The sequence below is a fragment of the Gadus chalcogrammus genome, chromosome 4 (genome assembly GCF_026213295.1).
Source record: "Gadus chalcogrammus isolate NIFS_2021 chromosome 4, NIFS_Gcha_1.0, whole genome shotgun sequence".
In the NCBI taxonomy this organism is placed as follows: Eukaryota; Metazoa; Chordata; class Actinopteri; order Gadiformes; family Gadidae; genus Gadus; species Gadus chalcogrammus.
This window is the reverse complement of record NC_079415.1, coordinates 33,109,354-33,131,348: the sequence shown is the minus strand read 5'-3', so window position 1 is coordinate 33,131,348 and position 21,995 is coordinate 33,109,354. Positions and strand designations below refer to the sequence as shown.

Genomic DNA, 21,995 nt, shown 5'->3' with positions numbered 1-21,995 from the left:
AATTTTTTATGTTTCTCCTTCTCATGGAGACAATTTAACACCCGCTGGTTTCCTAGCAACCACACTGCCGGTTTCCAAGCAATACCTCTGGTTTCCTAGCAACGGACGCGTCCAAACCATGGCGCGGTTTGTGCTCGCTGGTAAGGCTTGGCTTTTAATACAACGTTACGATATGCTAGAAAACACAACTAAACCTAACTTAGTCATTTCTTCTGCAACTTTCCCCACTCCCAACTAAAGGGAAAGCCGACTGTCCTCACTTCGCCAAAGCCGAGAATCTAGGGGATCAACTCCAGGGATCCCTACCCTACTTCCGGATCCACAAGATCCTCGTCGCGCCAGACGAGTGGGAGGTCACCCCTGGCTCATTTAACCTATTAAACATCACAACGTACTCATAGGCCTACATGTTAAAGAAATCACACTTTCTGTGGTTGACTAGTAATTCCACGATGTCCCCGTCCCCCCCCAGGAATGGTTGGACGACACCTGTCGATCACACGGATGGCGACACAGCGAGTCCCCGCTGGTGTGGCGTGAACTTCTGGACCGCGGGGGCAAAGGGATGTTGGTGGGGGGTCTGGCTGACTTCCTGGAGCACTGCCATGTAGGTTGATCACACAGTTTAGGGGTCGAGGTGCCTAAAATGACGTTATGTCACGTTCCTGAACTAGGTAGTTTCTCAGGATTAAAACGCGCCCGGATGTAGTAACACCGCGCGCCGCTAGAGGCCGCCAATGGGTAAACAAGCCAAAACGGAAATGGCCTTGGCTCCACTTGCAGCTTTACCAATTGTATTTATGGCCGTTGTCTTTGTGGTACAGTAAAAGCCATTATTTAATATTAAATGTAATACTGAACATGGTTAGATAGAAGCAGAATCGTGTTGAACCGGGTGTTCGATGCCCAGCTGAAAAGTTCTGGTTTAAGGTTTCACAACCTAACCTATATATAGGTATTTTCAAGCCAGTCGCTTTAAATTAAAAGTGTCTACTAAATAGTTGACTGGCGGCCAACCCTTAAATGTTATTTGAGTTCAACACATTTTAAAGCTGCACTATGTAACTGTCCTACTGCAGCTATTTACTCTTTAAAAAAAAAAAAAAATCTAAACTACATCTGTCCCAAGATTAAAGGTTCCTATCCATGAGTCGATCAATCCAGTGGAACCGATAAGGTCATAAATGTAAACCCAAGACACTACAAGCTAATGCTTACGTGAAAACATACAGAAGGACTCCCAGAAAGCTAATGCTAACCGTGTGGGTCTACATATAAAATACGTGTGTTGTCCACCCTTGGGCAGGAATACTATGGTGTGATGTCAGACATGTCGACAGACATGATGCTGAAGATCGCCGTGGAGACCCGCGAGATGGAGGAGATTTGGAGGGAGGAAAAGAAGCTCCAAGCTAGCCTACGCCAACCGCTTAACGTCTGGATCAGCGGGTGGGTAAAAACAGGCCTTTAACCCAAGAAATTAGTCCACGGTAGCTAACATTGGCATTAGACGTTAGACTATATATATATATATTCATATATATTCATATATATAAAGATACATAGCTACTGTAGATATGTGTAATTGCATTAAAGCTACAGTAAGCAATTTATTTTCACTTTTTTCGCCCATTTGTTAAATTCTCATAACGTCCTGACAGCAAGCAATAATTCAAAAGCTCTGGCCAAAAAAAGAATTGGAGAGTCTTTCCTTTGGATACTTGGAGACTTAATATAAGCTTATTTTGGCTGCTTCCTCCAAATGATCTACCCTAGCTTTAAAGAGCAACTCAATACTAAACCTAGGTGGCCTGCCCATTGTATTTGCACTGAATAATTTCAAAATGTACACAAAATAATTGGGTAACATTTCTAACTGACATTTATATATTCTCCTCTCCTTCACCCTTCAGTGCTCTGAACCCCACGTGCTCAATACTGATTCCCCATCTGCTGTCAGAGCACATCTTCCCCTGGGCATCCACCTTATTTGGCATCAGCCTGCACCTCCTCCATTGGGAGGGGGAGGAGGAGGCGTTGCATTCCCTGCATGTTGAGACAGAGTGGCTGGGCCTCCCTCTACTCCACCAGGTACTAGCATGGTCAAGCTTATTCTGTCTCTGTCTCTCTCAAAAAAAAAAACACCATAAAGGGTACCACTGTCGTCTTTTTGTAATAAAATACTTTCGGACCAAAAAAGACATGAGGGGTAACACTGTCCTTTTTTTTCCCGTCATGAAAATAAACATAAGGGGTAACACTGTCGTAATTTGTCGTTATGACAGAAAACATAAGGGGTAACACTGTCTTATTTTGTCGTTATGGAAGAAAACATAAAGGATAACACGGTCGTTTTTTTGTCGTTAAACATAAGGGTACCACTCGTTTTTTGCAATTAAATACTGTCAGGCCAAAGAAAAACATAAGTGGTAACACTGTCGTATTTTTCCCATCATTGTTGTATTTGTTGTATTTTTTCCATCCTAAAAAAAATCAAAAGTAACACTGTTGTAATTTGTCGTTATGTAAGAAAACAAAAGGGGTAACACTGTCGTATTTTTTCGTTATTCTGAGAAAACATAAGGGATAAAACTGTCGTTTTTTTTTATCGTTAGAAAAGAAAAACATAAGGGTACCACTAGTTTTTTTTAAATAAAATACTGTCAGGCCAAAAGAAAAACTGAATGGGTAACTGTCGTTTTTCTTCCAATAATAAAAAAAAATACATAAGGATGTAACACTGTCGTATTTTGTCGTTATGAAATAAAACTTAAGGGGTAACACTGTCGTTTTTTGCAATAAAATACTGTCGGGCCAAAAAAAAACATAAGGGGTAACACTGTCGTATTTTTCCATCCTAAAAAAAAATCGAAAGGGGTAACACTGTTGTAATTTGTCGTTATGAAAGAAAACATAAGGGTTAACACTGTCGTATTTTGTCGTTATGGAAGAAAACATAAGGAATAACACTATCGTTTTCTTGTCGTTAGAAAAGAAAAACATAAGGGTACCACAAGTTTTTTGCAATAAAATAGTCGGGCCAAAAAAAACGCTGTCGTATTTTTCCATCCTAAAAAAAATCCAAAGGGGTAACACTGTCGTATTTTGTAGTTATGGAAGAAAACATAAGGGATAACACTGTCGTTTTTTTGTCGTTAGAAAAGAAAAACATAAGGGTACCACAAGTTTTTTGCAATAAAATAGTCGGGCCAAAAAAAAAGATTTGGTAACAATGTTGTTTTTCTTCCGATAATAAAAAAATACATAAGGATGTAACACTGTCGTTTTTTGCTATAAAATACTGTCTGGCCAAAAAAAACCGTAAGGGGTAACACTGTTGTATTTTCTTCATCCTAAAAAAATCTAAAGGGGGAACACTGTTGTAATTTGTCACTGTCGTATTTTTTCCATCCTAAAAAAAATCTAAAGTGGTAGCACTATTGTAATTTGTCGTTATTAAAGATAACATAAGGGATAACACTGTCGTATTTTCTCGTTGTCGAAGAAAACATAAGGGATAACACTGTCGTTTTTTTGTCGTTCAAACAGAAAAACATAAGGGTACCACTCGTTTCTTTGCAATAAAATACTGTCGGGGCAAAATGAAAACATAAGGGGTAACACTGTCGTATCTTTCCCATCATAAAAAAAATCTAAAGGGGTAACACTGTTGTAATTTGTCATTATTAAAGACAACTTAAGGGGTAACACTGTTGTCGTCATGAAAAAAAACACAAAGGGTAACACTGTTGTTTTTTATTGATCGTCATGAAAAAAAACATAAGGGGTAACACTGTCGTTTTTCTTTGGTCGTCATGAAAAAAACATAAGGGGTAACACTGTTGTTTTTTTATTGGTCGTCATGAAAAAAAACATAAGGGGTAACACTGTTGTTTTTTATTGTTCGTCATGAAAAAAACATAAGGGGTAACACTGTTGTTTTTTTATTGGTCGTCATGAAAAAAAACATAAGGGGTAACACTGTTGTTTTTTATTGTTCGTCATGAAAAAAACATAAGGGGTAACACTGTTGTTTTTTAATTGGTCGTCATGAAAAAAAACATAAGGGGTAACACTGTCGTTTTTCTTTGGTCGTCATGAAAAAAACATAAGGGGTAACACTGTTGTTTTTTATTGATCGTCTTGAAAAAAACATAAGGGGTAACACTGTTGTTTTTTATTGGTCGTCATGAAAAAAACCATAAGGGGTAACACTGTTGTTTTTTATTGTTCGTCTTGAAAAAAAACATAAGGGGTATCACTGTTGTTTTTTATTGATCGTCATGAAAAAAAACATAAGGGGTAACACTGTTTTTTTTTATTGTTCGTCATGAAAAAAACATAAGGGGTAACACTGTTGTCTTTTTATTGGTCGTCATGAAAAAAAACATAAGGGGTAACACTGTCGTTTTTCTTTGGTCGTCAATAAAAAACATAAGGGGTAACACTGTTGTTTTTTATTGGTCGTCATGAAAAAAAACATAAGGGGTATCACTGTTGTTTTTTATTGATCGTCATGAAAAAAAACATAAGGGGTAACACTGTTGTTTTTTTATTGGTCGTCATGAAAAAAAACATAAGGGGTAACAACTGTCGTTTTTCTTTGGTCGTCATGAAAAAAACATAAGGGGTAACACTGTTGTTTTTTATTGATCGTCTTGAAAAAAAACATAAGGGGTAACACTGTTGTTTTTTATTGGTCGTCATGAAAAAAAACATAAGGGGTAACACTGTCGTTTTTCTTTGGTCGTCATGAAAAAAACATAAGGGGTAACACTGTTGTTTTTATTGATCGTCTTGAAAAAAAACATAAGAGGTAACACTGTTGTTTTTTATTGGTCGTCATGAAAAAAAACATAAGGGGTAACACTGTCGTTTTTCTTTGTTCGTCATGAAAAAAACATAAGGGGTAACACTGTTGTTTTTTATTGATTGTCTTGAAAAAAAACATAAGGGGTAACACTGTTGTTTTTTATTGGTCGTCATGAAAAAAACATAAGGGGTAACACTGTTGTTTTTTATTGTTCGTCTTGAAAAAAAACATAGGGGGTATCACTGTTGTTTTTTATTGATCGTCATGAAAAAAACATAAGGGGTAACACTGTCGTTTTTCTTTGGTCGTCATGAAAAAAACAGAAGGGGTAACACTGTTGTTTTTTATTGATCGTCTTGAAAAAAAACATAAGGGGTAACACTGTTGTTTTTTATTGTTCGTCTTGAAAAAAAACATAAGGGGTAACACTGTTGTTTTTTATTGGTCGTCATGAAAAAAACATAAGGGGTAACACTGTTGTTTTTTTATTGGTCGTCATGAAAAAAAACATAAGGGGTAACACTGTCGTTTTTCTTTGGTCGTCATGAAAAAAACAGAAGGGGTAACACTGTTGTCTTTGTCAAATAAAATATAAGTTTGTAGTTTTTATCAAATGAAACATGAGGGGTAACACTGTCGTTTTTTTATCGGCCGTCATGAAATAAACACAAGGGGTAACACTGTCGTTTTTATTAAATGAAACATGCGGGGGTAACACTGTATTTTTTTTATTGGTCGTAATGAAAAAAAACATAAGGGGTAACACTGTCGTTTTTTTATTGGTCGTCACAAAAAAAAACACAAGGGGTAACACTGTCGATATTTATCAAATAAAACATAGGGGGCAACACTGTCGTTTTTTATTGGTCGTCATGAAAAAAAACATAAGGGGTAACACTGTCGTTTTTCTTTGGTCGTCATGAAAAAAAACATAAGGGGTAACACTGTTGTTTTTTATTGTTCGTCTTGAAAAAAAACATAAGGGGTATCACTGTTGTTTTTTATTGATCGTCATGAAAAAAAACATAAGGGGTAACACTGTTGTTTTTTATTGGTCGTCATGAAAAAAACATAAGGGGTAACACTGTTGTTTTTTTATTGGTCGTCATGAAAAAAAACATAAGGGGTAACACTGTCGTTTTTCTTTGGTCGTCATGAAAAAAACAGAAGGGGTAACACTGTTGTCTTTGTCAAATAAAATATAAGTTTGTAGTTTTTATCAAATGAAACATGAGGGGTAACACTGTCGTTTTTTTATAGGCCGTCATGAAATAAAAAAAAGGGGTAACACTGTCGTTTTATTAAATGAAACATGCGGGGGTAACACTGTATTTTTTTTATTGGTCGTAATGAAAAAAAACATAAGGGGTAACACTGTCGTTTTTTTATTGGTCGTCACAAAAAAAAACACAAGGGGTAACACTGTCGATATTTATCAAATAAAACATAGGGGGCAACACTGTCGTTTTTTATTGGTCGTCATGAAAAAAAACATAAGGGGTAACACTGTCGTTTTTCTTTGGTCGTCATGAAAAAAAACATAAGGGGTAACACTGTCGTTTTTCTTTGGTCGTCATGAAAAAAACAGAAGGGGTAACACTGTTGTTTTTTATTGATCGTCTTGAAAAAAAACATAAGGGGTAACACTGTTGTTTTTTATTGTTCGTCTTGAAAAAAAACATAAGGGGTATCACTGTTGTTTTTTATTGATCGTCATGAAAAAAAACATAAGGGGTAACACTGTTGTTTTTTATTGGTCGTCATGAAAAAAACATAAGGGGTAACACTGTTGTTTTTTTATTGGTCGTCATGAAAAAAAACATAAGGGGTAACACTGTCGTTTTTCTTTGGTCGTCATGAAAAAAACAGAAGGGGTAACACTGTTGTCTTTGTCAAATAAAATATAAGTTTGTAGTTTTTATCAAATGAAACATGAGGGGTAACACTGTCGTTTTTTTATCGGCCGTCATGAAATAAACACAAGGGGTAACACTGTCGTTTTTATTAAATGAAACATGCGGGGGTAACACTGTATTTTTTTTATTGGTCGTAATGAAAAAAAACATAAGGGGTAACACTGTCGTTTTTTTATTGGTCGTCACAAAAAAAAACACAAGGGGTAACACTGTCGATATTTATCAAATAAAACATAGGGGGCAACACTGTCGTTTTTTATTGGTCGTCATGAAAAAAAACATAAGGGGTAACACTGTCGTTTTTCTTTGGTCGTCATGAAAAAAAACATAAGGGGTAACACTGTTGTTTTTTATTGTTCGTCTTGAAAAAAAACATAAGGGGTATCACTGTTGTTTTTTATTGATCGTCATGAAAAAAAACATAAGGGGTAACACTGTTGTTTTTTATTGGTCGTCATGAAAAAAACATGAGGGGTAACACTGTTGTTTTTTTATTGGTCGTCATGAAAAAAAACATAAGGGGTAACACTGTCGTTTTTCTTTGGTCGTCATGAAAAAAACAGAAGGGGTAACACTGTTGTCTTTGTCAAATAAAATATAAGTTTGTAGTTTTTATCAAATGAAACATGAGGGGTAACACTGTCGTTTTTTTATCGGCCGTCATGAAATAAACACAAGGGGTAACACTGTCGTTTTTATTAAATGAAACATGCGGGGGTAACACTGTATTTTTTTATTGGTCGTAATGAAAAAAAACATAAGGGGTAAGACTGTCGTTTTTTTATTGGTCGTCACAAAAAAAAACACAAGGGGTAACACTGTCGATATTTATCAAATAAAACATAGGGGGCAACACTGTCGTTTTTTATTGGTCGTCATGAAAAAAAACATAAGGGGTAACACTGTCGTTTTTCTTTGGTCGTCATGAAAAAAAACATAAGGGGTAACACTGTCGTTTTTCTTTGTTCGTCATGAAAAAAACATAAGGGGTAACACTGTTGTTTTTTATTGATTGTCTTGAAAAAAAACATAAGGGGTAACACTGTTGTTTTTTATTGGTCGTCATGAAAAAAACATAAGGGGTAACACTGTTGTTTTTTATTGTTCGTCTTGAAAAAAAACATAAGGGGTATCACTGTTGTTTTTTATTGATCGTCATGAAAAAAACATAAGGGGGAACACTGTCGTTTTTCTTTGGTCGTCATGAAAAAAACATAAGGGGTAACACTGTTGTTTTTTATTGATCGTCTTGAAAAAAAACATAAGGGGTAACACTGTTGTTTTTTATTGGTCGTCATGCAAAAAAACATAACGGGTAACCTGTTGTTTTTTATTGTTCGTCATGAAAAAAACATAAGGGGTAAGACTGTCGTTTTTCTTTGGTCGTCATGAAAAAAAACATAAAGGGTGACACTGTTGTTTTTTATCGGCCGTCATGAAATAAACACAAGGGGTAACACTGTCGATATTTATCAAATAAAACAGGGGGTAACACTGTTGTTTGCATCAAATGAAACATGAGGGATGACACTGTCGTTCTTCTTTGGTCTTCATGAAAAAAACCATAAGGGGAAACACTGTTGTTTTTTATAGGGCGTCATGAAAAAACCATAAGGGGAATCACTGTTGTTTTTTATAGGGCGTCATGAAAAAAACATCAGGGGTAACACTGTTGTTTTTTATTGGTCGTCATGAAAAAAACATAATGGATAACACTTTCGTTTTTTATTGGTCGTCATGAAGAAAAACATAATGGGTAACACTGTCGTTTTTTATTGGTCGTCATGAATAAAAACATAAGGGGTAACACTGTTGTCTTTGTCAAATAAAACGTGTGGGGGAAATTGCTCTGTCGCTAGCTTAGCCACTTTTTAAGGGGAATCACTGTAGTTTTTTATAGGGCGTCATGAAAAACAACCTAAGCGGTAACACTGTTGTCTTTGTCAAATAAAATTTAAGGGGTAACACTCTCGTTTTTTATCGGTCGTCATGAAAAAACCAAAAGGGGTAACACTGTCGTTTTTATCAAATGAAACATGAGGCTCTCTCGATATTGATCAAATAAAACGTAGGGGGTAACACTGTTGTTTTTAATGGTCGTCATGGAAAAAAAAGGTTAACAATTGTTTTTTATCAAATTAATCTTCAGTGGCAATCTGAGTCTGGAATCTGCCCTCACCTACGCCGTCAATCAATTAATTGTCATTGCTTACCATTTTAGTTAAGCATTGACCTTTTTATGTTTAGTTTTTTATGCAATTGAGATCAAGGTAAAACGCAGCTGCAGGTTAAACTAAAGTACAAATGACACAGCAATGGAGCTTAAGACGTCATGTGACTTCTTGAGTTTAAAACCGTTTTAACTAGCGCTCAAGTAGTTACTTTCGTAATAGCCTATGGGCCAATGGTTTGCACTAAAAAGCCATTTGAGAATTCTTATTTGAAATTGAAATCATGGATAAACAACAGGGAACATTGTTAAACAAAGGCCTACTTGATCAACACAAGTAGATAGGGGGTAGCCTATATGATGAAACTGTTATTTGTCTGGAATGCTAATCACCCACAAAAACTTCATCGCCAAAAAATAACAGAATGGGTAACAATGTCGTTTTTCTACCGATAATAAAAAGAATGCATTAGGATGTAACACTGTCGTATTTTGTTATTCCGAAAGAAAAACTTAAGGGGTAACGCTGTCGTTTTTTGCAATAAAATACTGTCGGGCCAAAAAAAAACATAAGGGGTAACACTGTCGTATTTTTCCCATCATAAAAAAATCAAAGATCACTGTTGTAATTTGTCGTTATGAAAGAAAACATAAGGGGTAACACTGTGGTATTTTGCAATAAAATTCTGTCGGGCAAAAAAAACTGAATGGGTAACAATGCCGTTTTTCTTCCGATAATAAAAATAATACATAAGGATGTAACACTGTCGAATTTTGTCGTTATGAAAGAAAACTTAAGGGGTAACGCTGTCGTTTTTTGCAATAAAATTCTGTCGGGGAAAAAAAAGAAAAGAAATGGATGTAACACTGTCGTATTTTTCCTATCATAAAAAAATAAAAAATCAATGTTTTAATTTGTCGTTATGAAAGAAAACATAAGGGGTAACACTGTGGTATTTTGCAATAAAATTCTGTCGGGCAAAAAAAACAATGGATGTAACACTGTCGTATTTTGTCGTTATGAAAGAAAACTTAAGGGGTAACACCGTAGTTTTTTTCAATCAAATACTGTCAGGCCAAATAAAAATATAAGGGGTAACACTGTCGTATTTTTCCCATCATCAAAAAAATCCAAAGGGGTAACACTGCTGTAATTTGTCCTTATGAAAGAAAACATCAGGGGTAACACTGTCTCATTTTGTCGTTATGGAAGAAAACATAAGGGATAACGCTGTCGTTTTTTTGTCATTCGAATAGAAAAACATAAGGGTACCACTCGTTTTTTGCAATAAAATACTGTCGGGCCAAAAAAAAACAGAATGGGTAACACTGTCGTTTTTTGCAATAAAATAATGTTGTGGCAAAAAAATCGGAATGGGTAACAATGTCGTTTTTCTTCCGATAATAAAAAGAATACATAAGGATGCAACACTGTCGTATTTTGTCGTTATGAAAGAAAACTTAAGGGGTGACGCATAAAAGAAAAAAGTTATCGTTTTTTGTCGTTATTAAAGAAATCATTAAAAGCCTTTCACCCGTCGGAGCTCGTCTGTCGCATTTTGTCTTTCGAAAATAAACATAGGGTGTACCACAGTCGTAGACCTTGACACCAGCGGCTGGTCGTTATTTCAGGACTATGTTTGAATAAACTGATAAACTAATTCAACAAATTGAAACACAACCTTTGTACCGGTATGAAACACTTCTCAGCGTTCTACGTGGAGAAGAATGAAGTTCAAAGCGTGACAACACCTCAGATGTGATTAAAAAGTGCCTCGGTTTTAAGATTTAGCTTCCCGTCCAAAAATGTATCAAGAAAGGTAAAAAAAGTCAAATAAAAGAACAGATAAAAAACGACCATATGATGAGCGATGTAAACATAACCGGCAGTCAGATCTAACACATTGCTTCTCTCTATGTGTTGTACGTCTACGTGCACGGGGCAGGTCACCGCGCACGCTGGCCTGGAGGAGGCCTTTAGAGACGCAGACCTCGTCATTCTGCTGGACGAGGAGGAGGACGCCGGGAACCAGGGAGGGGGGGAGGGCCTGGGGGAGGAGGAGGAGAAGGGGGAGGAGGGGAGGGAAGAGGAGGAGAGGGTGAAGGAGAGGGAGGAGGAGGAGGAGAAAGACGTGAGGGAGGTAGTGGAGGAGGAGGGAGTAGGGGAGGAGAGGGAGGAGGTTAGGGAGAAGGTGGAGGAGGGAAGGGAGCTAAAGGAGAAGGAGGAGGTGAGCAAGGAGAAGGAGGTGAGGGAGGGGGATGAGGAGAAGGAGGTGGGGAAGCTGGAGGAGGAGCGGGAGAAGGTAGGGAAAGAGGAAGGGGGAGTGAGGGCGGAGAAGAAGGATGAGGAGGTGAGGGACGAGGAGGGGCGGGGGAAAGAGGAGAAGGTGGAGGAGGAGAGGGGGGAGGTGAAGGAGAAGGAAGAGGAGGAGCAGGAAGAGGAGGTGGAGGAGATGACGGACGAGGAGGCGGAGGAGGCGAGGAGGAGGAAGTCGCTCCTTCGGAGGATCTCCGCCCGCTACCGTCGCTACGGTCGGCTGATCGGAGAGCGGGCCAGCCGCCGGCTAGGGGGGGGCGTGAGGGTGATGGTGGCGGGCGACGCCCACCTCAACCTCAAGTGCGCGCTGCTCGCCGAGAGCGCCCCCTCCCTGGACCCCGGCCTCTTCGTCGCCGTGGCGACGCCCTTGGAGACCGCCGCGAGCGCGCGCATTGCGCTGAAGCTGGGCATGAGGACCACAGGTGGCGTAGCATACCCCGACACCGCCGCTTCCCTCCTCCTCATCCTCCTCCTCTTCCTCTTCCTCCTCATCTTCCTACTCCGCCTTCTCCTCCTCCTCCTCCTCCTTTTCTTCCTCCTTCTCGTTCACCGCCTCCTCCTCCACCTCCTCTTCCTACTCCACCTCCTCCTTTTCTTCCTCCTCCTCTTCTTCTTCCTCCACCGCTTCCTCCTCCTCCCCCTCTTCCTCCTCGTCTTCCTCCTCCTCCTCCTCTTCCTCCTCCCGATCAATACACATTTGACCACCTTTACTCGTATAGCAGACTAAAAAGCGTCGCGCAGTAAATGAATTTTCGGCCCACTTGTGATGTCAGAAGGGGCCGATTTTCAAAACGGCTCGTAACGGCCGGCCCCACTCACATCTGGTGGTATGACGTGTCCCCTTCAAAAGACGTCAGCGGGGTGATCGTGTGGGGGAACCCCAGCGGGACCTTCGGCGTGGACCTGCAGAGGGCCCGGGTGTTCGACCACACAGGGGCCATTCAGGGGCCCCACTCCTTCTCCCGGCCGGTGCTCGAGGTGCTCCACGACAGGTACTTCAAATATAGATCATATAATTATAATATAGAATTATAATTATCATCGATTTCTGTGTCTTCTTTCCATGCACTCAGTATATGGTTCCAAACCATGATGATGTTCTCGCCTTATGGGACTTGTAGTTTATTGGGTAGAGAGGAACTACAGGTCCCATGGGTTAAAAGGTTGCCACGTTTGGTTCGTAAAGCGAAAGATTGGAATAGAGCACGATTTTTGTGACGCAAATAACGCAAGAAAAAAAGTCCCCGTTCTCCCTGCACCCTACCCTCCTACGTTATTGTTAAGAAGAACACCTCAAAATCCACCGTCTTCGGCCGTTCTTTTACCTTTCGTACAGAACCTGGCTGAAGACGGACCTTCCCGAGTTGCTCAAGGGCCGCGGCGCGACGTCGGCGTCCGACCCGAGGGTGGCCAGGCCGGCGTCCGTGTCGGTCGCCCACGGGATCCTCGCGGTGCTCGAGGTCTGGAACGGGGTCCCCCACCCCGAGGCGGAGGGGCGGGTCCTCTCTCTGGGGGTGTGCTGCCAAGGTACCGCTTGAAGAACGCCGCTAGGGGCGGTACCACCAGGTGTGAGGGTGATTAGCCGTTACAAGCCTCTTCTGACATCACAAGTGGGCGTGTCCGCCTTGACACGTGTTGGATAGATCGGCCTACCAGCCTACCCGGTGGACTGCAGCAAACGTTGCTCATCTATCCGTCGCACGTCTAACTGGACACGCCCACTTGTGATATCAGAAGAGGCCGACTTTCCAAACGGCTCGTCACGGCTAACCACACTCACGCCTGGTGGCATGACATGTCACCTTTACCGGGCGTTGCAGGACACCCCTACGTCCCGGACGGCGTGGTCTGCTCCGTCCCGGTGACCCTCTCAGAGGGCCGGTGGTCCCCCGTCCTGGAGGGCGTCGACCTGGGGGACGAGCTCGAGGAGACGCTGATGCTGGCTGTGGACGAGCTCCGACAGGTGAAAGGCTTTGAAAACATTTATGGGTTCAACGTGTCGGCTAGGATGTTTTTAAATGGCGGTCTTCCCCCCGAACGTACTGATGTTCATTTAAGGAGGGAGGGAGGAGGAGCTTAGGGAGAAGGTGGAGGAGGGAAGGGAGGTGAAATGAGAAGGAGGAGGTTAGGGAAAAGGTGGAGGAGGTGAGGGAGAAGGTGGAGGAGGAGGAGAGGGAGGAGGAGGATTACAAGGAAGAAGAGGATAAACGTGTATTAACATGTGCCATCCTGTTTGTCTCCTCAGGAGAAAGAAGAAGGATGCTCGGACTTGTAAAGACAAGCTTTCAGTGGAGGAGTTGGACACATTCACCAGTTGTGTACTATCGTGGGGGTGCTGGTGTACAACTGGGTTCCTTTGGTTTTACAAGAAATGATCTTAATCTTAATTAGTGATTAGTTCTCGACCCATTTCCCTTTCAGATTGGATAATTAACCTTTTAAAAAAGTAACTCTGTAAACAGTAGAACTCTCTTCTATAGTTAACAGGGAGCAAATAACAAAACCCAAGAAAATGTGAATTCACAAAATATGTACCGGTATTTATTTATTTTCTTCCACATGTTATTTAAATGCAGGTGTGTGTGTGTGGTTCCCCCAAAATATAAAATGGAGAAAAGATCAAACTGAGTGCACTTTTTTGAAAAAGAATGGAAATTAGAAAATAGATTCCTTTATTTGTTTTTTTGCCCCCAATTGTACAGGTCAGTTAAGTGCCATTTCGAAGAAGCGATTGGTTAAAGCATCAAACAAACACATTTTTTTTTTTTTTTTTTTTTTACACAAGTCTGTATACTAAACATTAGTCTGTTATTAAAGAGCAGTGGTTCCCAACCTTGGGGTCGGAGCCAACTTGGGGTCCCCTGATATGAACATGGGGGTCGCAGGAGATTGCCGACAAGATATATAGTTGATAGTCCATTTTAGCAAACTATTTTATTTTTTTGTCGCAGACGTCCTGTATATACGAAATGGATTAATTCATAGCCACTAGCAAACTACTACAACTAATCACTTTCTAGTGTGCAGTAGAGCAATGAGATTACATCCACCGGGAGATCAGCAGTCGATGCTGATTGGGCGATACGGGTTTGTGTGGAAGCAGAAGCACATAAGGTTAAAGTTGGGGTCTCGAACATCTTCACAGCTAGAAATGGGCCAAAAAAAGGTTGGGAACCACTGTTGTAGCATCATATTATCCCTTCATGACTTTCGCACTTCTCTACTGCCCCCAGCTGTGAGCTTTTGTAATGCACGCGCATCGCTTTCTAAAAGCGGATGCGATAGCAACATGTATTTCCCTATTTGTTTTCAATGGAAACACTCAATCAGGAGTCAATATGTAACCAGGGTTTTGCTAGACCAAAAGCGAAATATCGGAAAATGACATGTTGCGTCGCAGGAATCGCGTGGACCTCATTGGCTAGCCTGAAAACCTTGAGTGGTGTGCCGTTTGTACATGCGACGAGATCCCTTAGCTATGCTACGCTATTCACAAAGGGGAGTCGTAAACCACGAAAAAGGAAAGACGTTTTAGTACAAATATAGTGCACTATAGACAAGAAGCCGGGCGTCGCCGATAGATATTCACAGGCGTGGACTCCATTTTAACCAACCCTCAAGACACCAAGGCAAAATTCCGCCTCTTTGTCCGACTCCGAACAATCCTTCTTTCTCATTAATCCCGAATTTCGTTAACGCCCAACGGGCGGCCGCCTAACCGCCTAATCGAACGCAAGAAACAATATCGGAAACCACAACCTCGGCTCCGATAGAAAGAAACCCCACGGCCCGCCCCTAAAAAACAAACTAAACTCAAAACTGATAAATCTTTACACAGTCGTCTTAGTTAGTATTTAAAAAGGTAAAGACATGCGCGATGCATGCCGTGCACAGACTTTAGTAGTGGCACAAACCTTTCGTCTCTGTAAATATACACATCCCAACGATGGCTATACATGTAGAAAAATAGCTGGTAATGGTTACGTCAGTTTTAAAGTGAAACTATAGCTAAAAACTAAATGGGTTGCAAATTGCGAATAAAGTCTGTTATTGTAACCTTGACCTTTTTTTTTTTTTTTTAAACGTTCTTCTTTGAAACAGAAATCAAGGCCGATGGTTAAATTAAGGAGCTAGCCTTGTATATCGACAGCAAAGTCACGTCTGTGCATGGGCGTGCGTATATGCAGCTCGAAATGTAGAAATGGGTTCCATTTCTTTTCTCCAGGTCCTGGTAACATTCCCCCCCCCCTCCCCCGATTCCTTTTAGGTAAGCCTTGGAATGGTCTGGGTAATGAGGAGGAATAGTTTATGGTTCAAAGCTCACATTGGGAATATGTTTCTATACATGAACGTCCAGAGTGCAAAAGATCCAAAATCTATCATACAATCATTGTTGCAGACCCAAAACAAGTTTTAACAAAACTTGATTCTCGTCTCTCCCCACATCACCTTAAAATGAAATCTCATCAGCAGTCTTGTCCAATTAAATAACGTATATATTAATAGCTATTATAATAGTGATAATCCAACATTTCGAAACTCTTTTTCACAATAAAAGCCCTCTTTCTAAAATAGACATCTGGTTACAGTGTGTTCCAAGACAAAAATAAAAAAAAAACACGGTTGCTCATTGTTCTTTGGGGGAACGAGATAGGCCAAAAGAAAACAATAAACAGACCTGCTCTCTCAGGCGTGTTGGTGAAAAGGGCGAACAAGGACGGGGGAGAGCTTGAGGTTGGTAGTATACACACTATGGCGACAGGGGTTTCCAGTCCAACACCTCACAGATGACACGGTACGACACCTAAAACATGGAGGGAGGGGGGGCCAGGAAACGTTTCCCTGGACGTGTCATATATATTGATATACACGCACACTTTGATGCATAAAAAAAAGCAGTTGTAACTCTGAACGTTAAACCTATGACCGGGATGGAGTCAGCGTTTGATAGCCAATAGTCGTATTGAAGTATAGGATGGTAGAAATGGCTAATAGTTAAATTCACATTGTACTTCCGACGACTACGCCCGTTACTTCGAGTCGAGCCCGAGCGACAGTCCTAGCGAGAGACTGTTTGTGGCGAGTTTTTCGGAAAAAGTTGATTTAACGTTAATTCGGAATCCCCAAAGTTCGGACACGCACTCCCCTCCATTTTGCTTTTGGGACGATTTTTTGTAATTTACTCGCCGTCTACATCGTCTGTAACATGCATCTGAAGATCAACGGAGCATTAAGTCGGACGGAACGGAGAGTGGAATTAGCATACCGCTCGCAAACGACCGCCGTTAGCCGAGACAAAGTCTTTTTTAGGAACCATTTACATCGGGAACAACCGGCGTGCGCATTGCCCATTCGAATAAAACCAGATTAACAGAAAAAACACCTTCAATCTTCCAACATATATATTTTCGACGACTCTGGTTTTAAAGTTTGACCAAAAGTTGGAACCTTATTACAGTGGATACCGTTTTACAATCCTTTATCTAACCAATCAAAATCAAGAAACAGTTGGGGGTTGTTTGTTTGGAGGGGGGGGCGGAGCCTCTTGGAGCTAGGACTCCGGTTGGTGCGGGGGAGACGGGAGCGTCTCCGGGCCCCCAGAGACCCCGCCCACTAACGGCTTGTCCGCCCCCGTTTCCCGCTCCTCCGTCATCTGCTCCAGTTCGCTCTGGTCGAGCAGCTCAAAGTCTTCCTCCTCCTCCTCCTCGTCTTCCTTTTGCTCCGCCTCCTTATCCCCAGGCCCCGCCCCTTCTGCCTCAAGACTCCGCTCCGGCACGTCCGTCGTGGTGGTTGCCGCGGTAGCATCGTCGAGGGGGTCCTTGTTGGCGGGGGGGTCAGCGATGAGGTCGTCGTCGGCGATGGTATCCACGGCGCCCGTCGGCGTCTCGCTGGGCGGGGAGTGGGCGGGGCCGGGCTCCTGCTCGCGGTCGGAGCGCCGCAGCGCCGTCAGAGTGTTCTGCACCACGGTGGAGATGGCCGTGCTGACGATCTCCTCGCTGAGCGCCTCCAGGGAGCGCTGACTGCCGTGGACCCCCTCCCCCTCCCCCTCAACCTCCACCTCCGACGCCACCTCCCCCTCCACCGCCGCCGCCGTTTCCTCTTCCTGTTCTTCGTCCTCGTCGTGCTCGTCGACTTCCTCTCGGTGCTCGGGGGCGGGTACTCCCACCTCCCGGTCGGTCGGTGTGGCCCCTGCCCCTTCGACCGGCTGCCCGTTCCCGTTGAAGTGCGTGTTGACAAAGTGCAGGGGCGTGGCCAGGTGCTGGAAGAGGAGGCTGGCCGGGCTCAGGGCCACCCCGTCAGAGGGTTCCCCCGGCTGGGCCGCCGAGGCTAGGATAGTCCCTGGTCCCGGCCCCGGGCGGGAGTGGAGCAGGCTGGCGGGCTCCGCGGACGGGAGCTCCTCCACGGAGGGGAACTCGGGCAGGTCTCTCAGGTAGGCCTCGTCCGGGTCGCTGTGGAGGCTTTGCTGGTCCAGGTCTGGGGATGGGGGGGGGGGTTTATGAACATTTCTCCTCACACAACCGTTGGTAAATTAAAAACGTACAAACTTTAACAAATTGTAAATCAAATCATTCTAACCGATTGCCCCCCCCCCCCCAATTCTGAAAAATACCACTTGTATGTGTATACAATAACAAGTAAGTTTTACTTTACGTTTTTCATGAAACGACGATAAGTAAAGTCTTTTTTAACTTTTTTTCAGAGCAGTATTCGAGATTCTAACAACCTATCTCCACCAACCGCTGTACCCCAAAAACACTTCCTCAAAACGTCGGCCCGTTACCTTCGGAGACGTCCGTGAGTTGGGGCGTGGTCGCCCGGGAAACGGAGAACCCCCCGCTCTCCAAGATGGAGGCCTCCTCGTCGGACAGCTCAGAGTCCGTGATGGCCATGGCCAGGGCCGTTGTCTTCACATCCACCTGCACGCAGACAAGGCGGGAGTTAGCGACGCCGACATAGCTTGAGGGAACTCCACATCAAGCTGTACGCTAGCTGTGTAGCTCACCGTATGAGAACCATATGCTAGCTCTTGGTCTCTAGCTGTATGCTGACCGTACGTGAGCTCTGTGTATGCTAGGCCTGTGTGGCTAGGTGTATGCTAGCTGCAGGCTAGCTCTGTGTTGCTGGCAGTATGCTAGCTCTGTGTTGCTAGCCGTATGCTAGCTTTGTGTTGCTGGCTTTAGACTAGCTCTGCGTTGCTAGCGGTATGCTGGCTCTGTTGTTAGCCATACACTAGCTCTGCGTAGTGAGCCATACTCAAGCTCTGTGTTGCTAGCCACCTACAATAGAAGAACCTATAGAAACAGCCGTAAGCGTCGTTGTGGGGTGCGTGTCAGGATGATGGCTGTCTGGCAATTGGACTCTTGGGCTGGGTGAGGCTAAACACCCGTGGTGCTTTGGTTCGTCCCGTGTGCCCTGATCACTCATTACTCTCCGCCATCAACACACACACACACACCCCGGGGCTGTGTTTATGGGACCCACCGTGGGGGCGAAGCAGGACAGCTCCTCCTCGCTCTCGCTCTCTGTCTCGGCCCTGGGCTCTCCCCCTTCCTCCATCTCCTTCCTCACCTCTGGGGGGGGGGGGGGGAGGGGCGAATGACATGCAGACAGTGAGCAAACACACGGACACAAACACACATGTTTGTGAAGCAAACAACGAAAACTAGATGTTCAACATTTGTCAACTGAAATTGACACACACACACACACACACACACACACACACACACACACACACACACACACACACACACACACACACACACACACACACACACACACACACACACACACACACACACACACACACACTTCATATTTTGGTTTTTGAAAAGCCCAAAAAAACAACACATAACTGAATGTGTCCCCATGTTGTTTGGTCATTAAAAGGGTTAATGTTTCGCTCTCAAACGTCAGCTTTGTTCAACCACCACATTATTATCCATGCCCTTCCTATCCCACCGGGTTTGGGAAGTTAGTCTGAACTACACTGTACAAAGAGCAGTTGCGCCCACTACTTTCATCAGGGCTTCACGAGCCACAACGCCCCTCCCAGCTAACCCCTTCTATGGGGGCTGTGATTGGCCGAGGGCCCCCTCGAGGGGGAGAAACTGATTGGTGGAGGGGGGCCGCCACTCACTCTTCTTGTCGTGCTTGCGGCGGTCGGGGTCTCCCTTCATGCTGTAGTCCAGCTTCATGAGGATGGGCTCCAATCCGGTGTACATCTTCTGGATCAGCTCGTGGTACACCACCAGAGGCCACACCAGCACGCTCAGCACTGTGCACGCACACACACACACACACACACAGTGGAATAAGCACTGCGATCAAAGAATTGTATGCTTTGCATGTATGCATCAATAGTGGCTCGAGAAGCACCATATTTATTTCTCTCTCTCTCTCTCTCTCTCTCTCTCATAATAATCATAACTAATCAACATATCACTTTAAATACAGCAGATAGGATCGCCCTTATTGTACAAAGAGAAACAAGACCCTGATGAGGAACTGAGTCTTCACAATGTTTCATCTCAGTAACCGAAACCCCGCCGTTGGCAGTCGACCCAACGTCACGGTATCAACATTAACATCGGTAGGGGACCGGGAACGCTGCCAGGTGGCTCACCTATGATATACGAGATCATGATGCCCGGCACGTAGTGCCCCAGTAGGGCCAGTACCAGGGAGCCACTGGTCATCACCACGCAGAACTGGGCAGAGAGGGAAGGACAAACCACACACCATGTTTAATTCAAGTCAAATCTGGGTCGCGGCTGGCGGCTACGCAATCCTGGCACGCACACAGACTAAGCGTTGTGTAGTTTTTTGTATATTTGTTTAACACAGTTCTCGAAAGGCCCTTTTCCAGGAAGGCAACTTAATTATTAACTGTTGGGATGCGGCCAGCAATGCAAGCTGGAGGCTGATTTCACTACGAGTATAAACCCGCAATGCTCGTATATCCTGCCATGCTATCCAGCGTTTAACATAACTGCCACATTTAAAAGGTTTCCCCTACTTGCATGCCCCGTCATGCTAGCTACCCTCTGCTAACGTTATCCTGCTACTTGATACTTAAAATAAAAGTACCCTACAGCACTATAGCATAAGAGCGGTCTAACATCACTACTTATGCAACCAGTCATGCTAGCTTGCATGACTGGAAAATCAGTGATGGGAATAACGTTGTTATAAATAACGCCGTTACTAACGGCGTTATATTTTCAGTTACGAGTAATCAAATTGATAACTCTTCCCATCATTGTTCGCCGTTACCGTTACTGATTTTTTTTTTTTTTACTTTCCATGGTAACGTGTCACTTTATAATTTGTAACTGTGTAACTCATTTTGTTACTTTTTGAGGGAAGTAACTGTAACTAATTACTTTTTTAAAAAAGGTACTTGCCCAACACTACCTAACACTACTCTGGTGCTAGCCTGAGGGCTAGCTGTGGTACCTTGAGGTGGTGCTGCCGCTTGTACTGCAGGGTCTCCTGCAGGTAGAGGCGGGAGGTCAGGTAGCTCTCGGCCAGGTGGTGGCTGAGCTCTGGCACGCTGAGCAGCCGCGGCTCCACGCCCATGCTAGCTCTGTAGGACACGGAAACACGGGCACACACACACACACACACACGCGGGCACACACACACACGCGGGCGCACACACACACACACACACACACACACACACACACACACACACACACACACACACACACACACACACACACACACACACACACACACACACACACACACACACACACACACACACACACTTATGCATGTGGTTGACATGCTTCAAGCGATGGATGTCGTTGTTAAAGGGGGAAGAAAAATGAAGTGCCTTGCAACAATAGTGTAATGTATGATGAAGGAGTTGAGTCTTACAGGCAAACACTACTCACTCAAACAGATGGCGGCATAGCATTTCTAGACACAATTATAAGTAATGCCTGATGGATGTTTCCGTCGTGGACATTGGAGAAAACTATAACTGGGCACAAATGTCACCGCTATGGCCAGAGCGAATGACTGAGGGCCATGTGATAAGGATTGGATCAATAATGTCCACGTCAATGTGGTGTTGAAATACCCCTGACGCTAACCCCACTCGACAAAACTCATTGACATTGTCGAATTTCCTTCACACATGATTCAATGCAGATTGCTACGATGGTTAGCTGTGCAGGTGATTTTGGCTACAGGTAAACATGTATGTGGAGTGTATACACACCTGAGTACCGGGATGACTCCGGTAGACGGAACTGTAGTGTACATGGGGAGAGAAGGTGGACAAAAGAATAAGTACTTACTGATGCACCTTCCTCAATTTCTCAGTGCTTTTAATCACAGTGCACATCAAGATAACCTTTCTCAAATATATGCACTTGAAGAGTAAATAACATATTTGCTCTCCAATGAATTATGATATTATAATGGTCACATATATTCAAATTCTATAGCGGTAGGCTTTGATGAAAACTTAAAAAACTTCAGAAATTGTTCCTTCGTTTAATCTGGTTTAACTGTACTCTGTCCCACTCACACCATAACAAAAGCCAAGTCAAAAACGACGTGATCAGATATCATTTTAACCTGCTAAACAAAGTATCGGGTTGGGCCATCAGTCGGTAACCCTAGACCGATGCTATCAAGATGTTGTTTCTGGGACGCTTTGTCCCATTTATGATGTGGGTCCGGAGTCCACACACCTCCACCGACCCAGAGGAACGCAACCCATAGCGTACCTTTCATGAGCGGCAGCTTGTGCTTCCATCG

At 43.2% G+C, this 21,995-nt stretch overlaps 2 protein-coding genes across 2 annotated transcripts in view; one reads left to right on the top strand and one right to left on the bottom strand.

Moving 5' to 3' along the window:
- Positions 1–12: 12 nt before the first annotated feature.
- On the top strand, positions 13–16,257 carry mdh1b (malate dehydrogenase 1B, NAD (soluble)). Its single transcript, XM_056588440.1, has 10 exons — positions 13–140; positions 241–353; positions 473–607; positions 1,307–1,449; positions 1,914–2,297; positions 11,406–11,638; positions 12,067–12,208; positions 12,553–12,743; positions 13,037–13,179; positions 13,462–16,257. The coding sequence occupies exons 1-10, from the start codon at positions 119–121 to the stop codon at positions 13,489–13,491; spliced, it is 1,536 nt and encodes a 511-aa protein (XP_056444415.1). The 5' UTR covers positions 13–118; the 3' UTR covers positions 13,492–16,257.
- retreg2 (reticulophagy regulator family member 2) overlaps positions 15,264–21,995 on the bottom strand; it is a 7,807-nt gene continuing 1,075 nt past the window's right edge. Inside the window, exons 2-9 of the mRNA XM_056588976.1 lie at positions 21,965–21,995; positions 21,451–21,481; positions 20,676–20,805; positions 19,843–19,927; positions 19,357–19,494; positions 18,699–18,787; positions 17,998–18,133; positions 15,264–17,690 (exon numbers count right to left, since the gene is read on the bottom strand). The exon at positions 21,965–21,995 is cut by the window's right edge and continues 73 nt beyond it. Of these exons, the coding sequence (XP_056444951.1) occupies positions 16,768–17,690; positions 17,998–18,133; positions 18,699–18,787; positions 19,357–19,494; positions 19,843–19,927; positions 20,676–20,805; positions 21,451–21,481; positions 21,965–21,995 (1,563 nt within the window). The 3' untranslated portion in view covers positions 15,264–16,767. The remainder of the gene's footprint in view (positions 17,691–17,997; positions 18,134–18,698; positions 18,788–19,356; positions 19,495–19,842; positions 19,928–20,675; positions 20,806–21,450; positions 21,482–21,964) is intronic.

What these genes read in the sequence shown, in the direction of transcription:
- mdh1b (XM_056588440.1), top strand. Translation starts at nt 119, where the DNA reads ATGGCGCGGTTTGTGCTCGCTG. An exon ending in ACTTCCTGGAGCACTGCCAT is followed by an intron (nt 608 to 1,306) that starts GTAGGTTGATCA and finishes ACCCTTGGGCAG; the next exon opens with GAATACTATGGTGTGATGTC. An exon ending in CTCGAGGTGCTCCACGACAG is followed by an intron (nt 12,209 to 12,552) that starts GTACTTCAAATA and finishes CCTTTCGTACAG; the next exon opens with AACCTGGCTGAAGACGGACC.